This window comes from Cryptomeria japonica, chromosome 2 (genome assembly GCF_030272615.1).
Source record: "Cryptomeria japonica chromosome 2, Sugi_1.0, whole genome shotgun sequence".
Lineage (NCBI taxonomy): Eukaryota > Viridiplantae > Streptophyta > Pinopsida > Cupressales > Cupressaceae > Cryptomeria > Cryptomeria japonica.
In genome coordinates, this window is record NC_081406.1 from 54,185,033 (window position 1) to 54,211,177 (window position 26,145).

The following is a 26,145-nucleotide window of genomic DNA, read 5'->3' on the forward strand; positions in this document are numbered from 1 at the left end:
CATGGTTTATCTTTCATTTGATTTCAATTTGCTAACTATGCTTGTAATGATCTATTGAGTGTTTGTGTTGCAGCTGCATGTACCCTACTTCTCACACATGACATTTTGGCACCCACAATGGGCCCGAAAATCTTATTTTTGGCCTCTCTCATCATCAAATATTTCATCTCACGGGTTTTTGGTCGAGTCTATTTCAGAATCTCGTATGAGTACCTTTACAATACCGTACGAGTTTCTTTGTGCACTCATACATGTATGTGAGAATACTCGTACTATCAAGTGAAGATACTCATACGATTTTTTGCTTCTGGGTTCTCAAAATATATTGCATTTTAGGGTTTTTGTGCTTGAAATTTAATATCACTAATGCTAACCATGGTTTGTTTGTGAGTTTTCTAGCAGTCTAACTGGTTTTTGCAGGACGATTGTCAAAGATTATGCTTGCCAAAGATTGAATTCATCAAAACAATATGATTACTAATGTATTTGTTTTACAGGTTGCCTAAAGAAAGCTCAACCAAACTTTGTGTCTTCTTAAAGTTTTCTAGGCACACTTAATTTGCTATTAGTTAATGAACATCTTGTTTTCTATGCTTGAGAAGTTGTCTAAAATGTAGGAGAGTATGCTCTTGTCCATTTGGACAATCATAAATCCCAACCCTTGAAGCGATTCTATGTTTGAGATTTTAATACCTTTAGTGGGCCTGTCATAGTGGGAAAAAGTAATCACCCTATGAGAACGACCCAAGTGAGTATAACTAGACCTAAGTTTTTCGACTCACTCTAAAAAATAGGCCTCTCAAGATTAAAGTCTCAGAGGATGGGATTATTTGAGTCTTCTCTTTTGAGATCTCTCATATCAAACATTTAGTAGGTCCTCACGGTCTCAATCACGCTTGTGTGACTACTTCTTGTTTCGGTACCTTGTTGGGCTATAGGCCTCAATCGCGCTTGTGCCACTGCAAGGGGTAATTCCAAACGAAAATTCTTACTACGAACCCTAAGATAGAAGCTACCCAATTCACCTCTGAAAAGGGGGATAATCTTTGTACAAGAGAGATATTAACTCTCCCAAGACACTTGCCATATCGTGCCCCCATTAGCGTTTGGATTCAGATAATATGGCATTGAGAATCCATTGTGTGAGACTCAATGGTAGTATTCTAATTAACTATTGGGTATGTACCTAAGTTTGCAAGCAAAGGTTTTCTCTCTCAACCAACTTCCTTAGGATTTAGCATGTTGTGCTTGAGGTCATTTATCATATCGCATGTTTGTTGTGTTTTCATCCCTAAAACAGAAACTCAAACATCTAAAACTGGAAAACATAACCAAAACATCAAACATCATTGATAAAAAATATGTCAGCCAAAATTTTGTCTCTTCTCTGTCCTCAGTCGTACGAGTTTTCTAGTTTGTCGTACGAGAAGGCTAGTTTATCGTCCTCTTCAGTGTTAATTATTGTACGAGTCAGATCAACAGAAGATTTTGTGTTATCAATTGTCATATGGTTCTGTGGGAAGTGTCGTACGAGATTATGCCTTTGTCGTATGAGTCTATATGAATTGTCGTCTGGGACTGTATAAACTGTCGTACGAATTTCTGTATCTGTTAGTCCAGAGTTGTCTTCTTGCATGTCTTTTCCAGATTTGTCATATTTGCTTGGTCAATTTACAGTGAGCATAAACACTCGATATATGTCATTTTGTGCTTAGGTTGTCTTCTTGGTTCGCTCGGTAAAGTCATCTTTTGTCAAATCAGATTCTAGAACTAGACACCCCTAGATTTTTAAGTATTCATCTTCAACAAGTTCAAGATCTAACATCTCGAAGTGCATAATCACCTCTTTGATAAACTGATCACTCAAAACATAGTTTCTCATCAAGATCTATCATCCTCTATCACGAAACTACAACGTTTGATCAGGATAACCTTGTCCCACATCGTAGGATATATCGTTCCTATTGGACTTGTTCTTATCAAAATCATCATTATTGCACTCCAAACCTAAGATCGAAAAACTTACAAATCTACAAATACTTGAATTATCTTTTTGTGTCATATTACTCTATCATATCTACATTGACAGTTGTTCACTTATCAAAACACCTTTTAGACAATTGAATCCTTGCACAATATTCAACACACATGTATGCTCGTTTTAACTAGAGCGCAGAGACGTAAGATTGCAAAAACGGACATAGAAACATTTGAAATAGCTGAAGATCATAGAAACATGGCATACCAAAGCAAAATACAAGAAGAAGAAATAACATGTCAACATATCAAAGAAATCAAACAAGTCCAAAATCAAAAGCCAACTATGTCAAAACCTCACAAGGATGCAAATACATCTCTAAAGAATGGTGGCTCTTTTATGCAACTCTTAAAGAGATCCCTAAGGGATTTTTCTGAGGAAGATCAAAATCACACACCTATGTCTAGTAATGACTCATCCCCCCATAAGCAAATTGACTCTCCAAAGGCATCTATTCCTACACCTCTTGAAAACTTTCAAGAACCTTCCATAGCATCCTCACCAAACAATACACCCAAGGATGAAGTCCCCCGAGGGATATCTATAATGGCCATCAAACCTATTTCAGAAGATCATATTCAAAGCCCATCTTCTTTATGTCCAAACATGGATTCCTTGTAACATCCCCATAATGCTTCCTTGCGAATTGAAGTCCTCATTCATAGGACGCTCGTTAAACGTGTCCTAATAGATGGGGGAGCTGGCTTAAACATGTGCTCAGCAAGTCTTGTCTGTGCTCTAGGTTATTCTAAAGATGCATTTGATCCCCGGAAAAAGATCACAATCAAAGCATATGATGAAGAGGAGCGTTTCTCTAAAGGAATTATGATATTACCCATCAGAGTGGGACTTTTGTAGAAAGACAACATGCCAAGTTCTAGACTTGGATTTATCGTACAACATGCTCTTGGGAAGACCATGGATACATGACATACAAGCTATTCCATCAACATATCATCAGTGCCTAAAATTTCCCTACAATGGGCAGGAAATAATGATCTCAGCAGACTCAGATCCATTACAATACTATAGTAATCTGAAACCGGCTCAAGAGGTTATTGTTCCACATAACAAAGAGACGTCATCTTCAAGCACACAATCCAATGAAAAATCATTTGCCTCAATTTTGTCAAGTATGAAAAAACAAATACAGCTAAGAGATCGAGGGAACAAAGAATATTCACTATCACAGATACCACTTTCTCCTCGATCTTATGAAAAACCATCAAACTCTCAACAACAACCAATTGTGAAACATCTTATGATATTTTATGGAGCATTTATTAGTCCTGGAACATTATCTAAGGAAATAGAGGACAAAGATGTGCTACAGTGGCTATACAAGGATGAAAAAGTCCAACAAAAGATCAACAATGTCAGAATACCCACTAAAAAATATGGAAAAGGATTTAACATCCTTCATTAAATGGGATACACTGGAACGGGTCCTGTAGGAAAAAGAAAAGAAGGTATTTCAGAACCTATCCAACCTCATACTCAATAGGCTATAGACAAATCCAACTTAGGGTATGGACAAGTTACTCTACAAGAGCAACTTGAAATTGAAAGGGAAGAAGAAGATGTAGGTGTTGATCTAGTTCATGCGTATGCAGGACAAACATTAGGAACAAGCCCACTTGAATCGGGATCACATTCGGTTGACTTGGACTTAATCAAGGACAATCAGGAGCTACTTGCGAGAGGTCATTCTGATGAGAGTATCGTTCTAGACATTGAACTACATATCAAAAACTTTGACATCTCTATCGTGACCCTTAATACCCTCGAAGCATCTCAACCTGAGAACCCCTTACCCTTAATCCATCTTGAACTTATTGACTGGGAAAATGAAAGACATACTACCATTGATACCTTTCCTAATGACCATGCCATATCCTTATATCTTAATGCAATCGAACCTGCAACAAATTTAACTAGGGATTTCAACAACACATCTTCCAATCAAGTGGGTGCCAAATCTCCCAGTCGCAAAAGTGAAAATAAAGAAAATAATATCAGGTCTAATGCTAAAAACCATTTATTGGCAACATTAGACCGAGAAAAAGTCAAAAGAAAGGACGCATCTAACGATGAAAACCTCCTCAAGGCATCAGAAGATGGGAGATTTGACACCTTACTTGAATACTATCAAGAAAGGTCACCCATTTTGATCGAATCAATAGAGGTAGTTAACATTGGCACAACAGAGGAACCAAAGATTTTACATCCAACAACTTATATATCATAACTAGAAAGGCAACAATATATGGACTTCTTATAACGATAATGTTATCCTGGTCATATGCAAACATTCCAGGGTTAGATCCATATCTTATAATGCATCACCTGAATGTCAGTCCAGGAGCAGGCATCAATAATAGAACACAACATGGATCAGGAGCAGGCATCAATAATGGAACACAACATGGATCAGGAGCAGGCATTCTATTCATCACACCATAAAGTCATACAATTCCAAAGGCGTACAAATTGAGCTTTCCATGTACCAACAATACAACAAAATATGAAGCTTTGGTCATACGTATCAAGATGACCATAGAATGGAACATTACACAACTTCAGGTCTTTGGAGACTCTCAACTCATCATCAATCAAATCAATCATGATTATCAAACAAAAGATGAAAAGCTAATGCCTTATAAGAAGATGGTTGATGATGTCAAGAAATACTTTGTCGAAATAACTTTTGAGCAAATTCCAAGGAATGACAACAAAGTAGCAGATGCCATGGAAACACTTGCTTCTCTACTTCAGACACAGGAAAATCAAGAGTGTTACGGATTCCTGGTGGAAGAGTTGTTTTACCTTGCACATAATTGTCTTGATTCCCAAGTTATATGTCACCTTGTCAGGCATGATTCCTCCCGCTATGGTCAAACTTATACATACCTGAAAGATAATATCCTCCCTCCTGACTTGTCAAAGAACCAAAAGAGAAACTTTATTCATCAATCCTCCCATTATACTCTTCTCGTGGATACCCTTTTTAAAATAGGTCTGGATAGTACTATCTTAAGATGTCTCGAGCAAGAAGAATTTGGAAAGGCCTTAAATAAAGTCCATAATGACATTTGTGGCACTCATTCAAGTGGTCTTACCCTTTCGAAAAAACTCATACACTTGGGCTATTATTGGCCAACTATGGAACGAGATTCTTTTCAAATAGCCAAAACATGCAAACAATGTCAGATCCATGGAAATTTGATTCATGCACCAGCACAAGAACTTCATGCTTTGGCAACATCTTGGTCGTTCTGCCAATGGGGTCTTGATCTAGTAGGAAAGATAAATCCTCCTTCATCCAATGGTCACACATTCATCCTTATAGCTACAGAATATTTCACAAAATGGATTGAGGCAGTACCTCTCATCAATATCATAGGAAAACAAATTGTTGCACTTATCTTGAATTACATCATATGTCGCTATGACATACCCATGACCATTATCACTGATAATGGGCAATCGTTCAAGAACCAGGATATACAAGAGCTATGTGAAAAATTTAAGATCCAACGCAGATTTTCCACACCCTACTATCCCCAAGGGAATGGGCAAGCAGAAGCATCAAACAAAACTATTCAAAAAATCGTCAAAAAGATAGTGAATGATGCTGGCAGAGATTGGCATATTCAATTGAACCTTGCTCTATGGGCCTACCATACCAATATCCACACACCAATAGGTGCCACACCTTTATCTCTTGTCTATGGATCAGAAGCAATACTGCCAATAGAAGTAGAGATACCTTCTCTACGAGTATCATTAAAAGGTCTTATCCCAGATGAAGAACAACGAGTCTCTAGATTGCAACAGTTAGAATTGATCCATGAACGACGACAAAATGTTTTTAATCATTTAAAGGTATATGAACAAAGAATGTGCCGAAGTTATAATCACGAGGTTAAACCATGAGCCTTTCAAGTTGGAGAACTAGTACTAAAGGAAAATCCGTGCAACCAGGTAGCTTGAGAAAAGAAAGGGAAGTTTGAACCAAACTAGTTAGATCTGTTTGTGGTCACAACAGTATTTGGGTCAGGAGCCTATCAACTATCAACACAAGATGGGGATAAGCTCGAAGAACCCATCAATAGCATGCATATGAAGAAGTTTTATGTTTGAAAAAGCAGAAAAATCCAAAAACAAAGTGAAAAAGCAGAAAAATTAAAAAACAGTGAAAAAACAAAAATATAAAAAAACAATGAAAAAGCAGAAAAATAAAAAACAGTGAAAAAGAAGACAAATAAAAAATAGTGAAAAAGCAGAAAAACAAAAAACAGTGAAAAAACAGAAAAATAAAAAAAGTGGAAAATCAGAAAATACAAAAACAACGAAAACAAAGAAAAAAAATCAAATATGAGAAAAAGTGCAATAAAAACAGATGGTGAAAACCTGGCAACAAGCGCTATTTGTTAGCTAGTGAGCGTCCATCTATTAGTTCATGCATCCTTCCGCTTGCATTCATTTCCATCAACGTTGTTCATATCCATAATAAGCCTTTGTACATACGTAGACATCGCAACTGATTTCTCACCATGTTTTGGATAATTGGGTATATCATAATAAATTTGTTTCTAGGCTTGGGGCAAAATCTTGAACCTCGCTAGGGGCAAAACTTTTCATCGTTTTGAGCTTAATCAAACATGTAGACCAATAGTTAGGCAACTCTTGTCAAGTGAAAATTGAGACACATCCAACGTTGAACACGAAATCAAATTATCAACCATCAAACTATCACATGCCAGTCTACGCACATCACACACTTTTCAATGGATGGTATCTTTTGCCTAATGATTTTTGCACTTTAATCAATGATTGTTCAACTTTTATATCTTGATTTTCGCTATCATGATTTCTGAGTGACTCCAAGATGTCTTCGACTAGAGGAACAAGGAAGGAACATGAAATTTTTCTTGTCTGTTGTCTATAAATTAATCATTAATATGTGCAAATTTGTCTAAGGACATGATCAACGGAGTATCATTGAAGACATTTCCGATTTGCATATAGAAATGGTTAATACTGCCTGTTTTACGCAAGCAACACTCAAGTCATCTTGGTTCAACTATACCTCGATGTTTGTGCTAACTTGCCATATAAAAATCTAGGAAAGTAGTGCTCAGGTCATCATGGTTCAATTATACCATCGATGTTTGCACTCACTTCCCACATTTTAAAAATCTCAATGATGACAAAAAAATAATAACCTAGTGACTGGTCCGATCGCAACTTTGCATTTCATTTGCATTTGCATTTAGCTTGCATTTCATATTTGCATAGGTCACAAAAGCTCATCTTATCCAAGGCCAAATCTATCGTAGGAATCATCACTGTATCATCATAGGTGTATACACAATCAGAACAATGATTCATCTCTCCCCAGATGTTGTCGACCCAAAGTGAATCTCATGCTACTCCCTCAAATGTGCCAACATCAGCCCATCTGAATCTTCCTGCAATAGGATATCAACAAAATGTCAGTTCTTTATCCAACCAATCTTATCAATTCTATCAATCCATCGCACCTGATCCATTCTATCATGTCTTATACAGGATATATCATTCCTGAAACCAACCACTTTGATCATCTTTATCTTATACAGGAGGTGTCATTCTTGAAACCAGACTAGATCTTGATCTCATCAATCTAATCAATCTTATCAATTCAATCAAACTCTATCAATCATCACATCGAGAACCACATCACAGTGATCGAAGAACTCACACTTTCATCAATCAACGTTGCAGAAATCAAATCATTTCTAATCGGGAAATCAATTTCACAAGGATCCAAACACTCCAAAGGTCAATTATCTCAATTGATCTCCTGAGCCTGGGCATCATCGTATCACAATTTATCAATCAATGTCTAGGGAATCCTATTGAACCAATATCACATCATCATCATCAAAATAAAATTAATGCATCATCACACCTCGCTTCAAAGAGGGGCAAAATGTATACACCTAAAAATGGTCTGAAGATAATTAATTAAATAAGCAATTATTTAATTAATCCCCCTTTCCAATTTAATTTAATTCATTAGCAATTTGATTAAATTTCTCATTCATCTACTTATTAATAAATCTAAGGATTTATTTTATAAATTCACTTCAATAGTCCCCTTTGATTAATTAATCTCAACTAATTAATCCTCCCCCATTTAATTCATTTCTTTTAATCCCCTAATTAATTAAAATAAATCAATTTATGAGTTGTTGAAAGTTAATTAGCCTTTTCCTATTATTTAAAATTTAAAATTCAAATTCCCCACATGCCTCCTAACTTCTAACCACCTAACCTAACCCATTCCACCTAATCCTAGGTTTAGCTAACCCTATCCCATCTTGCACATCCTAATCTCCTTATCCTAACCTCCTATGGGTTGGATATTCTCTCCTTGAGAAACATGGCACTTATGCCACATGTCTCCTCCCTTAGGCACTTGCCCTCTTGTGAGCAAGAATCCTTGACACTTGTCACCACAAAGATGACAAGTGTCCCTCCCTCCAACCTCTTCTCCAACCTCCTCCAATTTGACCCTTGATATCTTCAAATTCAATCTTGAGCATTGATTCTTGCCACCTCACCACTGGCCTTGGAAATCCTATAAATATCCCCCATTTTGGAGCACAAAGAATCCCATCTCATAGCATTTAAGCATTGTTATTATAAGTAGATCATATCCCATCTCATCTCATTTAAGCATTGTTATTATAGGCAATTGCATCTTATATCTAGCTTAATTTTATCATCCTTTATAATAATTGTTTAATCATATAGCATGATCAATCTCTCTTCTAGATTAATTGCATTTTCATTTAGCATAATCATGCATATCATTAGCATATTAGCTTCTTGGATCAATCTAGTTTAATCATGCATTCATCTAGTTTGCACATCATATCATTTTAAATCCTCCGTCTTGGTGTAGTCTGTGAGAGTTGAGAAATACAACACCACATGAATCCAAATGATCTCTACAAGCTGAAATAAACCTGTTACAAGGAGAAGCAAGGAAGCAATAATGAAAAACCAAATACATAGAAATATGCTCAAAAATATGAGAGCTCAATATTCACAAAAATATGTAATGTGACAATGATACAAAGAAAAGAAAAACAACCTCTAATAGGTCAAGAAACCCTAAAAGGGAAAACCTAGGCTTGCACATAATAATTAATAAAAGAATTAATTATTATGTACCTAATGTTAGCTTAAGTGTAAAAGAGATAAAGGGAACTTAAATAATTAAACAAATGTTTAATTAATCAAGTAAAGACCCGATTACTCTAACACCCCCCCTTAAGCTAGACTTAGAGAGAAGCTAAAACCTAGAACAACTACTGAAAGCAAGAAAGATGGGTCCTGACAACAAGGCCTAATCAGGTACCTAAATACAATGAAATCTCTATGAAATGAAGAAAAAGGAGAAAACCCAGTGGGAAAAAAACTCCTCTCCAAAAAGAGATAAAAGAACATGCTGAAAGAAATAAGAAGGAAGGAAGGCCTCATAAAGACCCCTCAAGGACAACTTCCTTCACCCCAAGCATAGAGCGCAACTGAAGATAGCGCAGCGATGCAAAAGGTTTCGTGAAGATGTCTGCAACCTGCTCAGCAATGGGAATGTACTCCAGAATGAGAGAACCATCCTGAATCAACTGGTGGATAAAATGCATGTGAAGATCAATGTGCTTCGTCCACTGATGCTCTATCGGGTTGCGAGAAATATGAATAGCACTTTGATTGTCACACCAAAGAATAGTGGGACTATCAGGAGGAAAGCCAAACTCAGTCATCAACTGTCGAAGCCATAAGATCTCTTGAGTGGCAAGCACAACAACTTGGTACTAAGCTTCTGTAGATGATAAAGCATGAGAAGTCTGCTTCTTGAAAGACCATGTGATAGGACCAAAGCCAAGACAAAAAATAAATCCAGAAGTAGACTTCCGACCAGTGACATCACCAACTCAATCTGAGTCAGTGTAGCCAACAATATGAGGTTCCTTTGATGTGTAGTGAATGCCATGAGAAGTAGAGCCCTGAATGTACCGCAAAATACATTTGGCAGCTTGCCAATGACTCTCATGAGGATCATGGGAGAATCGAGAGACAAGGCAAATCGCAAAGGAAAGATCATGACGAGTGTGAGTTAGGTACAACAAACTGCCAACCAACTGCTTGTAAAGTGTAGAATCTATTGAAGGAGTGGGACAAGTAGTAATCAAAACAACCCTTGACTGAAAAGGAGTGGGAGAAGGCTTGCAATCAAGCATGCCAAAGTGCTGAAGAATGTCAAGAGCATAATTCTGCTGGTAAATGTAGATCCCATCAGAAGACTGAATCACCTAAAGACCAAGAAAATAGTGCAGAAGACCGAGATCTATCATCTCAAATTGGTCCATCAAAGCTCATTGAACATGCTGAATCATAGAGGATGAGCTACTTGTGATGAGGAGATCAACAACATATAACACAAGAATCAGGATCACACCCTCAAGAAGCTAAATGTACACTGTGTGATTGGAATGACAAAGGGTGAAACCAATGGAGAGCAAGAAAGAGTCCATCTTCTCATAGCAAGCCCGAGGGGCCTGTTTGAGACCATATAATGAACGTTGAAGTCTACAAACCAAAGAAATAGAATTGTCCTGCACAAATCGCAGAGGTTGCTCCATATAGATTTCCTCCTGTAGGTCTCCATGTAAGAAGACACTCTTTACATCCATCTGAAAAATGGACCATCCCCTAGAAGCTGCAAGGGAGAGTACAAATCGAATAGAGTTCATCTTGACGATAGGGGAAAATGTCTCGGAGTAATCAATACCCTCAACCTGTGAGAAAGCCTTTGCAACAAGAAATTCTTTGTACTTATCAATCGAACCATCAGCAGCATAGTGTGATAGAACCAACGATATCAAACCATCTTTCTGCCCTTAGGAAGAGGACATAGATCCCAAGTATTATTCCTCATCAAAGAAGAATAATCCTCCTCCATAGCACAATCCCACTCAGGGTGTCCTGTAGCCTCTGAAAACTTCTGAAGATCATCTGAAATGGCATGAATCAAAAGACTAGAACCCACAATATGAGAACGGGTGCGACGAGTATCTGAAGGATCACTGGCCATAGATCCTACCGCCTCAATAGTAAAGCGAGCCCACTTGGGCATCTGAGGTGGAGCAGGTGGAGGTGGGGATGGTGGATCATCAACAACATCATCAGAATCATCCTCAAAACAATCCTGAAGAGATGCAATGGGAGGAGTAGGCAAAGGAGTAGACACTGCAGATAGGGTATCCACTGTGGGAAGGCGCTCATCAAACTGAACATCTTGTTGAAACAAGACCTCTCTGGAATCAGGATCAAACAACCTGTACGCCTTAACATCCTCACAGTAGCCAACAAAAATGAAGGGTCAGCTCTTCCGCTCCATTGCTTTCCTCTGAGCATTAAGAATAAATGCCCATGCCTCACTGCCAAATACTTGGAAAAAAGAAACATCAAGCTTGTCATGAGACCAAGCCTCCTCAGGAGTTATATGGTGAATCGCTTTGTAAGGCATCCGATTCTAAATGTAGTTGGCACAATTGACTGCCTCAACCCAAAAAGACGAATCCATGGACTTGGACTGAATCATACAATTCGCCATCTCCCATAAAGTTTTGTTCTTTCGCTCAGCAATACCATTCTACTGAGGCGTGTAGGGAACACTAAACTGATGCTGCAAACCATGCTTAGTGCAAAAATCTCTGAAAGCCTGATTCACATACTCCCCCCCATTATCTGTACATATCCATCGAATAGAACAACCAGACTGCTTCTCTACAAATGTCTTGAAGATTCGAAATGAATAAAAGACATCAAACTTGTACTTAAGAAAGTACACCCATGTGCGTCTGGAGAAGTCATCAATAAAAGTGAGTACATACTTGGCCCCACAAAAAGAAGGAGTAGGGAATGCCATGAGATCACTGTGAATCAACTACAAAGGTGCCAAAGCACGAGGGGCTCTTCCCTTTGGAAAGGGATCCCTGTGATGCTTGCCAAGTACACAACCATGACAAACACCATCAGTGCAGGAAATCTGTGGGATCCGAAGAACAAGTGCATGTGTACTCATCTGCTAAAGATATCTATAATTGATATGGCCCAAGCGCTCATGCCAAAGCTTACTCACTGAATCTGCATGTGCTATAATAGATGAACCAACACCTGCAGAGGGCTAAAATCCATCAAATCTGTAAAGACGAGATGCAATATCAACACTCCTAGTAGCCACAACCAAATCAGAGTCATGAAGGTCTCGAATAACCACATCATGTGGTGAGAACTCAGCTGTCTTACCAGAGCCAGAATGACAAATCTGATAAATGGACAAGAGGTTCGGCGAGATGTCAGGGACAATCAAAACATCCTGCAGAGTACCCCCATCCAAAAAGACAGAACCTAAACCCAAGACTGAAAGCTAAACTGAGTCACCCACTGCAATCTGTGAAGTACCACAAGAGGCAAGAGAAGTATCCAACTGCTGAGTGCGAGTCATATGGTGAGAAGCACTAGAATCTAATATCCAAGTGGACCCATAGGTCGAAGCTCGAGTAGTGAGAGCATGACCTTTCCTTGTGGAAGGAGAAGACACCCGAGGTGAGGAGATGTGATGTTGCTGCATGGCTTCCTCTAAAGCCTCTAATCATTTCCAACACCTAGAAACTGGATGTCTTTCCTTGCCACAAAAACTGCAAGTATCTCCTGATTTCTTCTTAGTCTTGGAGGAAGACTCACTAGACTGCAAAGATTTCCCTTATTTTGAAGGAAATGGTGGTTTAGAATCAAACTTAGGAGGAGGCTTGGAGGAATGCTCACTGCCTGCAAAATTCTTCTTTGGCTTCGGTTTCTGCTTTTGCTTCTCCTTAGAGGACTGAGCAACCAAGGCTTTGTTCTTGGACCCTGAGAACATGTCTACTTGAGAAAGGTGAGACTTCTCACGAGACAACCACTCAAAAAATACATCAAAGGTGGGCATGGTGAAATGAGCACCCAAGCCATCCATGGTGGAGTAGAAAGCAGAGACAAAAAACTGAAAATGACCCCGAAGATTCGAAAGAATAAAGTGAATGCACTTTGTGTTTGTCTTGATCTTGCCACACCCTTGGAGAATAGATCTGGTAGTTCTGAATTTGTTCAAAAAATCCTCAATGGTGGGAAAAGAATCAGGTGACAAGGAAACCAACTCTGCCTTAATCTATAATGCCTGAATCTCATTAACCCTCCCAAAGAGAGACTCAAACTTTAACCACATAGCGCGAGGAGTGAGCAACTCATCAAGGTGAAACAAAAGACTATCAGAAACATGTAAAGAGAGCAAACCCATGGCCTCATCAACCTTGTTTATGTACGGAAGAAGCACACAAGGACGCTGTAACAGAGGTTGAACCTCATCCAAACAAAACCACAACCCTCGTGCCCGGAGAAGCCTCGTGATGTGAGGCTTCCAGGTGTGATAGTTGTCTGACGTCAACAACTCAACTAAAGGATCTGCCATGAAACTCTGCACCTACACCTGCTTGTGGTTTTTTTTTTTATTATGTGATCTTTCAGAATAGATAGAAGATGCAGAAGGGTTTGTTTATTTTGAGAGTTTTGGTGTTCTATATTTCTGATATAAATGACAGAAAGTGAGAAAAAACACCCCCCCACAAGAGATAAACCCAAACCCTAGTACATACTGATGAGAAGGAAGTAGTGCATAAGCAAAAAAAACTTCAAACTGAAATCTCATGTACCTAATGAAAAATTTGAGAAACAAGATCACATATCTGAATAGATCATGCTGAGAGCTTTTCAATGCCTATTCGTTTTTGAAAAAATGGAGTCTGTTTGCCCATTCTACGGCTCCAAAAGTGTAGAAAAGAGACCCCACTTTGATTGGAAAAAAACACAGTCAAACAACAAAATTGGAAAAAAATTCCAACACCACGAGGTTCGGCTCAGAATCAACTTTCCGACGCCTATTCGTTTTCAAAAAAACGACTTCGTATGCTCAAATTATGAAGAAAAAACCAACCCCCCCTAAAAAGGCAAGAGGGAGGCGGTCCGGTGGCTGGTTCGTGTGGAGGTGGTCCGTGGGCGGCGGCGGGGCGGAGCTGTGGCTGTTGACAGCTGGGAACTGTCGGCGGGGGAACGGGGGTTGGCGGCAGGAACGGGGGTCGGCGGGGTTTGCAGGTCCGACAACTAGACTGTTAGGCCGGCGGGGGACTTCCAAAAAGCCCCCCAAAAACGATTTTTGTGTTAAAACACTTTCGCCAATTTGATTTGAATCTATGATTTCTCTATTGATACTTTTATTGGAAAAAAATCAAGCCAACTTATTGACCTCATGCTTTGCAAAATGTATAAAAATATAGACCAAAATATTCTCTAATGGACTTATGCACCTATTCAGTGTACCCATTGCACACCAAAGGTGCAATTGCTAGTTAAAAAATGTTAATAATATATCAGGATAATGACGTGGAAATTGATATAGACTACGATTCTTAACCCAGATCCGGGCCATAAAATTCATAAGTTTTCAACTCAGAATATTCTCGTCAGGCTAAGCAAAATTTGCCTTCGATTCATTCCTCGCCATACATATTCTATGGCGGATAAATATCTGCAATCACATCATATATAGCCAAATGCGTGCAATAAAATGGGGATCGCTTGCACTTCGTACAGGGTGCACAGAATGGCCGTAGCCACGTCCATTTTACTGCATCCAAAATGTGTCCACAGTTCGAATCCTACCAGGTAATCACCAAATTTTTTTAAAAAATTTCTCAAATTGTATGGCTTAATAAACTGAAAATTCCATACGTATTCCAGGAAATTGCTGTCGAATTCGAAGGTTGCCGCATGGAGTGGGCGGCACGTAGATAGCAGAGGGCTTTTGGGAAAAAACTCTAGTAGCTTGGTCTGGTTTAGGGTTTTAAGCAGTAGTCGTTTAAAGATTAAACGAATCGCAGCTTTTTCCACGGTGGCAGCTACTCAGGAAGCACCGGCGAAGACTGAGGCAGATGAGGGGTTTAAGCGGGTTGTTTTGCCTACCAACGGAAACTCTGAGAGGCTCCTTCGCATTCGCCACACGGTATGCTTATCCATCTTTGTATTCTTTAGAAAATAGCCAACAAAATGTACTCCACAAAATTCACGAGTTCTAGCCTAATCAAAATTTTAATAAGTGATTTTACTTGAGATAATGTTTATGTGAAGCAATGCTATGGCGATTTCAAATTCTTCTAGTATCTTGGACATCGATGCTACATTCTTTTGAGAAAATTCCCGTGGACTATTTAGAAGTAACGTTCCATCAATTCTACGGACATGTTAAAACTTAAAAGCAATGCTATATTGACTTAAATTTCTCTAGTATTGTCGACATCAATGCCACGTTAGTCTAGAAAAAAATAGCTGGACAAATTAGAACCAATACTACGTCGATTTTAAGTTTTTGAATGCTGTCGCTTTTAGCACTGGGCTCCAATGATCAGAGACAATGATCATCTCCGATATTCAGCCCAAGATTCACCGTCAGTGTAGTCGTTTCTTAGTATTTCATGTCATCCACAATTCCAAACCGATGATCTGGCTTATCATCCATCTTTACATCCCTCATCTTATATTCTGTGAATTCAGGAGGAAATGCTGATATTGAGTTTGCCGAGGAACTTGTTTGTACGGAGGGGGCCAACATTATCTTCATTTATTTTCTGTCATCTCTGTTCAGTCGTTCTTCATTAATCTCCATTATTCTAAACATAATTGCAATTAGGTTAGAAAAACTTATAATCTTCTATTTGCCAATGGAACATCAACAGACCACAAAGGGAGTTTGTCTCATCTTTGGATGCAGCTCCAGGATCACTATCCCTTCAGTGTTCAGCTCTGTAGGCCCTTAATCATCTTCATTTGAGCACTCTTCTCCATAGTGTGAATCCAATTACTCCAAGGAGGTTGCTTCCTCACCCTCAGAGCTTGATTCCTTAGATCTATTATATGTTTCCTACCTCTATTTCTTTTTCCAAATATGATCAGCGTTGGCTGCTATCAGCCAACCACAACCTAGTAATGCATCATATGGTTTTTAATGTGATGGTATGACTACAAAGTTTAATAAAACTGCGTGAATTCCATTCATTGCCCCTTTTGAGCCATTAGCACTCCCAATAATTTTATGCCTTATTGGTTTGCTCCTACCAACTAGAGAGTCAGAGGCCAAATAGTGGGCTTGTCCAGACTTCTCCTAGTATCTTTTGGTAGCACATTCAGGTTGGGACTATCATCAACAGTACTGTTTATTAGGTTCTTGAAAATTTCCATGCGTAATGATATTGGTCTTTGGGCTAAATTCATAGTTAGAGGAATGGGATCAGTCACACGATCTCTCAACAAGAAGGGCTCAACTCTTGGCTCCTCATTATTGCTTCCACTCCTAGATGCTAAGTGAGTTATACTATGATCCAGCTTCAACCCATGCTTGAGTACTTGCATGTTGTTGTCTATAGGATTCAGGTTAGGATGCCTTGCAATAGATCCATCACTTTGACTGATATGATAGTTTTAAGTGCTTGCCTCACAATATCTATGTGTGTAAGATGCCCCCTTGCTAACTGCCCCTTTTTAAACCCCTTTCCACACACTGTAATTTCGTCAAACAGTTTGCTTGCAAACGGGATACTGAGTTTTCTGATTTTTTTCTCAGTTTGCAATGGTATATGTTTGGTTTATTGATATTTGTTAAGTGACTTTCAGATTTCATTCAATATAGAAAACCATACATAACAAATATTCACAATATAACAATGAAGATTAAATGCTGATAACACTTAGTTCATTCGGACTTCATAAGAATTGTCAAGCATTACAATCAGATGAAACACTATTGCAGACCTGGGAAATGTTTTCAAACATAGTAATGACGCCCTAAGTATGCTTCAGACTTTCACCAGCAGTGATGATGCCCAAAGACAATGATTACAATGAAGTTGCCTACCACAATCACTGCCCAAGTATCAGTTTCAGACCTGGTATGGCTCCCACTAAGCATGTACAGCACACATGGAATAGCCACAGTCCTGTATGGTCCCCTTTCTGCTCTTTCTTAACCTTTATGGCCCTGTCTCAGGTGTTTTCAGACTGGTGTGGTATAATGCTGATGTGTTGCAGGCTGAAAGGGCACTGTATGTATGAGTTTCAGACCTGTACGGCCGCTGCAAATTCCTCTTAAACTGATGGAGCCCGGTTCCTGGGCTATCTCATTCTTGTGCGGCATGTATTGGCTCTCCCAAACTGATGCAAAGAATCTCCAGCAGCAACAGTTCGATCACAGCAGGATAGTCGCAAACACAACACCACCTTCTCCTATCGTACCCTTCCTGGCAACTGAGTATTGACAAATGAAAGTAATAGATATCTCAAGCAATATGATTTACCTTGAAACTAAATGCTCAGCAATCCTCCTGACTGTGTCTTTCAACAGCGAAGAGAACGTCATTCATGAGGGATTTCGTCCTCACAAACCCTTGAAGATGAACTCTCTAATATTTCATAAATTTTGTATTCAATCCAGCATGCCTGAAAGTGAGCTCTTGTAAATCTGTTATAATGCTCTCATAAGAGCTCATTCACTCGTTTTACCAATGTGGGATAAATAAACATCACTCCCATTTACATTTTATATCTCCAATGTGTTATTAAATAAGGGGACCTTTAATATTTAAATATTTTGCTTTTGACTATAGTCCCCGCATTAATAAAGTTAAATATTTATATTGAACTTAAGAACTCAACTTTTATCAATGCATTTATAAATCATATCAATGATATTAAAATCAACAGTCAATATTAAACATTTACCATCGACATGGTACTGCCACTGATGACCCAGACTTGGCCCAACTGACTTACTATAAATAGTATCCCCAAAACACATCAAAACACCTCAAAATCACCTGCAACTGAAACTGTCTAGGCCAAAAATCCTCAAGATTCCTTAAATGTTTTGGTTAGCCTACGGGACCATCGAAAAATAGGCTAACGACAACATCATACAACGTGTGCTAGAAAGGGGACATTATGGTCCAACCTTCCCAATATTGCTTGTCCTCAAGCAATTTCAACTCTGGATGCTACAAGATTTGTTCATTTCCCAGGTGGCATCCTCCATTGGTAGGTTCCTCCATTTATTCAAATATTTCTTGATAACCCGTCTCTGTAATGTCCTCTCCTTGGTGTCTATAATAGCCTTTGGAACCAAGATCAATTTCCCCTCTTCATCTAGGGGAGGTAAATCTACAGATGGTATCACATTGTGTCCCAGAGCTTTCTTAAGCCTTGAAACATGAAATACGTTATGTACTTTGCTATCTACTAGAAGTTCCAACTCATATGCCACCTCACCAATGTGTCGTAAAACCCTTAATGGACCATAAAACCGCGGTTTAAGTTTTTCTGCACCCTTTGTCTTAAGTGTGGACTGCTTGTAAGGCTGAAGTCTTAGATATACCATATCCCCCACCTCAAAACTGCGCTCAACTCTGTGCTGGTCAGCATACAATTTTTGCTGATTCTATGCTTGTTGGATATTCTCTTTCAATGTTCTTAGGATGTCCTAACTCTCTTGCAACAAATCCTTTGCCTTGGGTACTCTGCTGTCCCCGAAGAGTAAATCCATGAAGTTAGGAGCCTTGTATCCATACAGAGCCATGAATGAAGTCATCTTAATGGACATATGATAGGTTTTATTGTAGCAATACTCACCCAAGTGCAACTTGTTGTGACCTAATCACACATCACCCCATCCCAGATAGGGACCCCCCTAGCTTTTAGGCCCTTCTGGTCGTTTGGTCTTGGTTTTTTTGTGTGTTGGTGGCATCTCTTCAATCTCTCTGCTTTGCAGATGTTCGGGGGTCAATTAGAGTTAATCTGCTTCTTTGTCAAGCGAATTCTATGAAGTCTAGGGCCTGTTTTGTCCTTTTTTAGGGTTTTGCCTTTTGTCCTAGATTTTAGGGGTTCCTGTTAGGGTTTTGGGAAAACTGAACATACAATTGGAATCAGGACCCTACAAGGGACCTTCCAATAAAATTTGAGCCCAAACGGAGCAACTTTCTATTTTTAGGAAGTCCCTATTTTTTAGGGATTTTTTCGAGTCTCGGAATGTCGTCATTTTGCCAAAAAGCAAACTTACTATTTTTAGTAATTTCTATTTTTAGTAAGTTTCTATTTATAGTAAGTCATTGCTGCACCCTGTCTAAGGATCTAACGCTGACACCTTGAGGGTTTTTATTTTTGGAAAGTCATTGCTGGCAAGGTCAGTTAGACAAGGCGACGAGGATCAGACGTTCGCAGACATTTCTAATTCCGGAAAGTCAGACAGTAGACAAAGAAAGCCAGAAATGGGTCAAGTGCTGGAAATCCATTCCTAGAATGGAAAGCTCGGGAAAACACTTCAAAATCTCAGGAGGTCAAAATATTCTTAAGTTTGGGAGATTAAATGATGGTAAAATCCATGAATTCCTGGCACTAGCAAAAATCTGCCCAAATGTGGAGTCAGGCGCCAAAATGGGATTCCCAAGGAGAGAAGGAAAATCCATGAATTCCTGGCACTAGCAAAATTCCGCCCAAGTGTGGAGTCAGGTGCCAAAATGGGATTCCCAAGGAGAGAAGGAAAATCCATGAATTCCTGGCACTAGCAAAAATCTGCCCAAATGTGGAGTCAGGCGCCAAAATGGGATTCCCAAGGAGAGAAGGAAAATCCATGAATTCCTGGCACTAGCAAAATTGCGCCCAAGTTTGCAGTCAGGCGCCAAAATGAAGAAGGCAAGGACAGAGGGAAAAATCCATGAATCCTTGGCCAGAGCAAAATTGCGCCCACGTTTGCAGTCAGGCGCCAAAATGGGTCAGGCAAGGATAGATGGATAAATTTCATGAATCCTCCACAGAGAAAATTCTGCCCAAGCTAAAAGTTGAAATTTTGCCTAAGGCATGGAATCCAAGGGGTCAAGGAGGAATAGAAAGTAAAATTCCCCTTGGGCAAATTTTTGAATTTACTATTTTTAGACACCGAATCTCGCCGGAATGAGGAAATTGTTATAGATTCGGAATTGTGGCAGAAATCTCCATCCAATGAACCTGGCTCCTAAATTTTAGAAGGATCCCTAAAAAATAGGGATGTTGAAAAGAAGACATGGACAATTCACAAAACAATGAATTCCTTCCTCAGGAGGAATTTCCGCCCCAGCCTTGTGGAGGGCGCTAGAATGAGGAGTGCATGGAGAAACAGGCAAATTGCAAGAGTCCTTGACCAAGGCATTTTAGCGCCCAAGTGATAGAAGGAGTGCCAGATAGAGGGATGCAAGGAATCCATGGAATTGAAAGAATTCTCCACCAAGTGTAAAATGCTGCCTAGGAACACAAGAGTGCGCTAAAATGATCTTCTCATGGACAGTGCACAAAGAGATGAATTCCTTCATCGGGGAAGAATTGCACCCAAGAAGAAGAAATTCTAGGAAAGGTAAAAAATTGACTAAGTGTCGGAAATTCCTTCCTTCAGGAAAGAATCAACGCCCTGGAAAGGTATTGAAATGGCTAAGGCAAGGATGAAATGATGAATTCCACCATGCAAAGTGAATTCCACACCCAAGCCGAAAAACTGAGGAAATTATCGAAGGCATGAAAATCCAAGGGTCAAGGAGGAATGGAAAAGCAGAAATCCCCTCAAGAAAAAAATTGAAATTTCCATTTTTGGACTCCAAATCTTATCAGAATCCGAAAATTCTTCCAGATTTGGAATTATGAGAGAATTCTCTCTCTCCTAGACCCGGACCCTAATAGGAGATGGTGGAAAATCATTAAAAATCTCCTCCAGAGCAAGGAAAGTTTGAGAAACTTCAAGAAAATTCTTCATGGATCAAATTCTTCCCTCCCGAAGTTTTCTCTCTCCAAGGTTTCCTCGCCAAGTGGCAGCCGAGTCAACGCACACTGAATTAATGAAGCATCTCTTTGCATGCAGCCGTCACATTCATGGCATTATGGCAGATTCCTTTTGCATGCAGTTGTCACATTCAGGAGATGATGGTGCATTTATGGCATCATGGGTGATTTTTGCATGAGGGTACATTCATTGCATTGTGGGCACTTTTTGAATGTAATGGTTAATTAATGCTTTATGGGCGCCATTTTTGGGCTTTCGAATTAATTGTATATGGGCATGATGGGTTATTAATTGGAGATTCCCACCTTGTTGCATCTTGAGTGGAGAATCTTTTAGGGAAAACCCTAATTAGGGTTTGCATGTAATCATGGCCTGAGGCCTATATAAGGGGGTGACCCCCTCATTTGTAAAAAGAGGAGAGACTATCGTCAGAGATTGTTGCTAAGAGTTTTTTGAAGCAAACACTTAATACATTGTTCAATTGTTGGTGTGTTCTTGTGTTGTTTCGGAGCTCGCATGGTCTCATTCTCTTCATAGATTAGATTTGTTTTCATGCTGTTAGACGAACTGGATTTGATAGGATCGCTTGTTGCAAAATTCGTGCTCATACTTTTGGTGTGCAACTGATTGTTGCATACCGTGCAAAGTTAGCCTCCGTTATGTGTATGTTTAACTTCGATTATCAGAAGAGATTGTTCGATTTGATGGTTTCTCTTGATGATTTGAAAATCTTTAACACACCCTCTGAAGATTGCACCGCCTTCGTGTAGTTGTGCGTTGCTAGCAAAGCGAAGCGTGGTTGGATTTTGTGCAAGTTATCCCGTCTCCTTGTTCATAGGATTAGATTACTTTTAGTCTAGTTTTTCTCTGCCCTATTCCTATTTACTTTCCGCATAATTCAAAATCCAAAAGATCCAAAACTAAAGCTTTAATTGCAAATCATCCGTATAAAAATCCTTGAGCTTGCATAAGTTTCTTCAACATACATAAGGCCCCCTCGGGTTATCAACAAACCCATCAAACAACTGAGTCATGTCCATGCACTGAAGGAACCTTGGAATTAGCCGTTTGAACCAGTGAAACATTAATTGTTTGGGGAATTAATGGGCAAAACAGAAGTATAAGATTTTTTGAAAAAATCGGGAGTTAATCGGGAAAAAATCGGCAAAAAATCGGATATGGTATAAAAATAAATATGGTATAAATTAAATATATATTAATTATATATTAAAAATGATATAATATACATTATAAATTTAAAATAAATATTATTATATTTACATTTATTAATGGTCTATAAAGATACGAATTTATAATTTATAATTGTTAAATTATTTATATTTCTAATTTACAATTTTATTAAATTATTTAATTATTCTATATAGTTTAATAAATGACACACTAATATAATATATAATAATTTTAATTTACAAATTATTTTATATATATTAAAAATTAAATAATATACATTATAAATTAAAAATAAATATTATTATATTTACATTTATTAATGGTCTATAAAGATGCGAAGTTTTAATTTATAATTTTTAAATTATTTATATTTCTAATTTACAATTTTATTAAATTATATAATTATTCTAAATAGTTTAATAAATTACACACTATTATAATATATAATAATTTTAATTTATAAATTATTTTATATATATTAATTATATATTAAAAATTAAATAATATATATTATAAATTAAAAATAAATATTATTATATTTACATTTATTAATGATCTATAAAGATACGAATTTATAATTTATAATTTTTAAATTATTTATATTTCTAATTTACAATTTTATTAAATTATATAATTATTCTATATATTTTAATAAATGACACTAATATAATGTATAATAATTTTAATTTACAAATTATTTTATAATGTTAATTATTAAATTATTTTTAATTATATATTAAACATAGTAAACAATAATATAAATGAATGTAAGGATTGTCGCTTATAATTTTTTTTATAAATACCTATATAAAGTTTATAATCCCCCAAATAAGATGTCATAGTTTTTAATTTAGAGTTCAGATTTTAATTTAAAGTTCTCAATAATATAAAGCTACCAAAAATAAGGAAACAACGGAAAGCTTATTCTCGTATTTCTCAAGCTTTATCAATTGCAGAAATGTTATTTCCGATTTTTATTTATAATTCCCAGGTGAAACAGCGAGACAAGGTGAGGCTCTTATTCAAAATGCAAACAAAAATATTTAAGGATTCAATTTTCAGCGATACAGAAAGTCATTAAGGTTTTGCAGAGGTCAAAACGTCTGGCAAATTTTTAAGGACAAAAATTTCGAACCCTAACTGATTCCATGCAAACTATACCCAGAATCGGTCTATTTTCATAGGTGATTTTTAGGGTTTATGTCATTTTTTTAGCCGAGCAGATATTTCGCAATTTTTAAACATGATTTAAACACGATTTTGCAGAGTTCTACCCGCAATTAATCGGCCAAAGTCGTTGACTAATAGTCAACGATTTTTTGGCCCGACTTTGGGGAAAAAATCGGCATTTCTGACGATTCACGATTATTCACGATTAATCGCGACTCAATGCCGACTTTTGTTTCTATGGTTTGAACTTTAAGCAATCCTAGCATACGGATTAATCTTGATCAAGAGAGAATAAGGTGACCGTTGGTGACTTTATTCTGTGTTAGACGCGGTCATAAAAAACACGTCAACACAACCATTTAAGCCATGCCTTTTGCTGCCCTAACACATAATTCCTAAGATAACCCTCTACCCACTTGTTCACTATTTCTGTTTGGCCATTAGTCTGTGGGTGAGAATCAGTATTAGGGGTGAGCTCAGTACTACTCAGTCTGAAAAGTTCCTGCCAGAACAAACTCAAGAACTTGCTATCCCTGTCACTCACAATGTTTCTAGGCATCCCATGAAGTCTGAACACCTCCCTGAAGAGCGAATCAGCTACCTGAGCGAGCTGCTGTATAAGTGGCTGCAATAGCAAAGAAGTGTGTGAATTTTGTCAACCTATCAACCATCACATAAACGCAGTCCTTATTCTGAATCTTGGGCAACCCTGTAATAAAGTCCATTGATATACTTTCCCACGAAAACTTTGAGAGGCTCCTTCGCATAATCTAATACCTTGGGGAACTCCATGAGGTATTCTGTCAAATACCTTGGTGTGATTGGATATCGCCTTCTGTATATCTGGATGGTAACTCTTAACCTGCTACTTGGAAATTGAAGGCATAACTCTGTGACCCACTCTACTTGATCATGCCTAATCAACCATTCCATCCTCTTGAGTGATATGACTCTAAGTCCCCCATCCGAAAGTCCTTTAAGCAGCACGTTCCTACCTTTGTGTTTGAACCTCAACTCCAACCTTTCCAAATCGAAAGTGAATTCTATTGATGACGTCAGCCATGTCATGCCAAGAACAACATCATAATCTCCCATGTCAACCACAAAGAAATCATCTACCAACTCTTAGTCACCCAACTGTATATGCATGTAATGTCCCCACTTTGGAATAGAATTTAATAATAAATAATAATAATAATAATAATAATATTAAAATAGAAAAGAATAAAAATAAAAATAAAATAAAAATATAAAATAATATAATTAAATATAATTAAAATTTAATTAATTTAATGAATGGTCAAAAGACATGGAAGGAAAAGTTGTGACTCCCTCTAACATGGGATATAAAAGGGAGAAGAGAACGTCATTTTGAGAAGGGGATAATTTGGGAATCAGAAGTGCAAATCTGATTTAAATAAGAAGTGCAGATCTGATTGTGAAAGGTTGCGTCCCTTTCAAAGGGCAGAAGTAATGAAGAGTTGCACACTTTCAAAGGGTGCTAATGGTGAGAGGGTGTGTCTCTTGCCAAAGGGCATCCATAATGAAGAGGTGTGACCTCTCCCTCACATTGAGAAATATAAAGGAAAGGAGTCAAAAGCATCCACGAACATGATCATCGATCAGAACTATTATTAAGTTACAGGAATTGGCAACCTCCTAGTAGGGGACATTACAGTGGTATCAGAGCAATGATCCTGCCATCCTGTAGGGTAAAGAATTTAAAGATGAATCAATGAATCATCCTAGTTAAGGAAAAAGAATCTAACAATATGTCTATTCACATGTATGCTCCGTGTATGGAGATATCCATGTGTATGCTTTCGTGTTTTCAAGTGTATGCTCAATGATTGATTCATATTTGATGTGATTGTTTGCTCCATGAGTGTCTATGATTACTATAGACATATTTATTTAGGAACATTGTATTTGAGGTCATAGATGTGTGGCATGCTTCTAATCATAAATTCTTAACATTAAGTGATATCTATGATATTGTGCAAACCATTTAAGAAGTGATGCGAGACAAGGATTAGAGAAACTTGTCTTAAAATTACATAATTATGAAATGTATATGTAATTCATATTATCTTTTGTATGAAGAACACCTCCTGATGCATATGTTGAGCGAACTGCCATGGTAGTAATATAAGGAAGTACAAAGAGGGAGAATGGTGATGAGGTCATCCTCTAGGTAGCCCACCTCATGGTAGTTGACCGATGGTCCCATGAGGCCAAGGGGGTGTAAGACGGAGTCCACTCTTGGACTTAGAGGAGAAGGACATTCAGGACACCTTGTTGTATCTTTCTGAACTCTATCATAATTGATTATTAACAAGGGGATAAGGATGGAAATGATGAAGGGGAACAACGATAGGATACCTCACTAGGTAACCCACCTCATGGTGGTTTGATCAATGGTCCCATGAGGCCAAGAGGGCTCTGGCTTTCACTCCGCTCTTGGGCCTAGGGTAGAGGGTCTCTTGGACACCTCATCATTCTTCTTACTCCCACTTTCTTATGATTGAGCTCCTATAGGGAGTTGGACCAGACCTTGGGTAAGTTAATTTATGCTTAATTATCTTTCTTTAGAGATTTATATTATTAGTTCCAATGGTTACCTAACCTATTGTAGGATCTCAATCAGGTACACATCTTGTTCCATTTGTAGTTTTACATAAAATGGTGATTTAGGGCAAGAACTAGCGTTTTTACAAAAAAAGTAGCAGCATGTTTATTCTATGAGTGT

General features: G+C 38.0%; 1 protein-coding gene across 1 annotated transcript in view; it reads left to right on the plus strand.

Annotated features, from left to right (window-relative positions):
* Positions 1 to 14,626: 14,626 nt before the first annotated feature.
* LOC131073706 (threonine--tRNA ligase, chloroplastic/mitochondrial 2) overlaps positions 14,627 to 26,145 on the plus strand; it is a 74,971-nt gene continuing 63,452 nt past the window's right edge. Inside the window, exons 1-2 of the mRNA XM_058010205.2 lie at positions 14,627 to 14,854; positions 14,930 to 15,191. Coding sequence (XP_057866188.2) covers positions 14,757 to 14,854; positions 14,930 to 15,191 — 360 coding nt within the window. The 5' untranslated portion in view covers positions 14,627 to 14,756. The remainder of the gene's footprint in view (positions 14,855 to 14,929; positions 15,192 to 26,145) is intronic.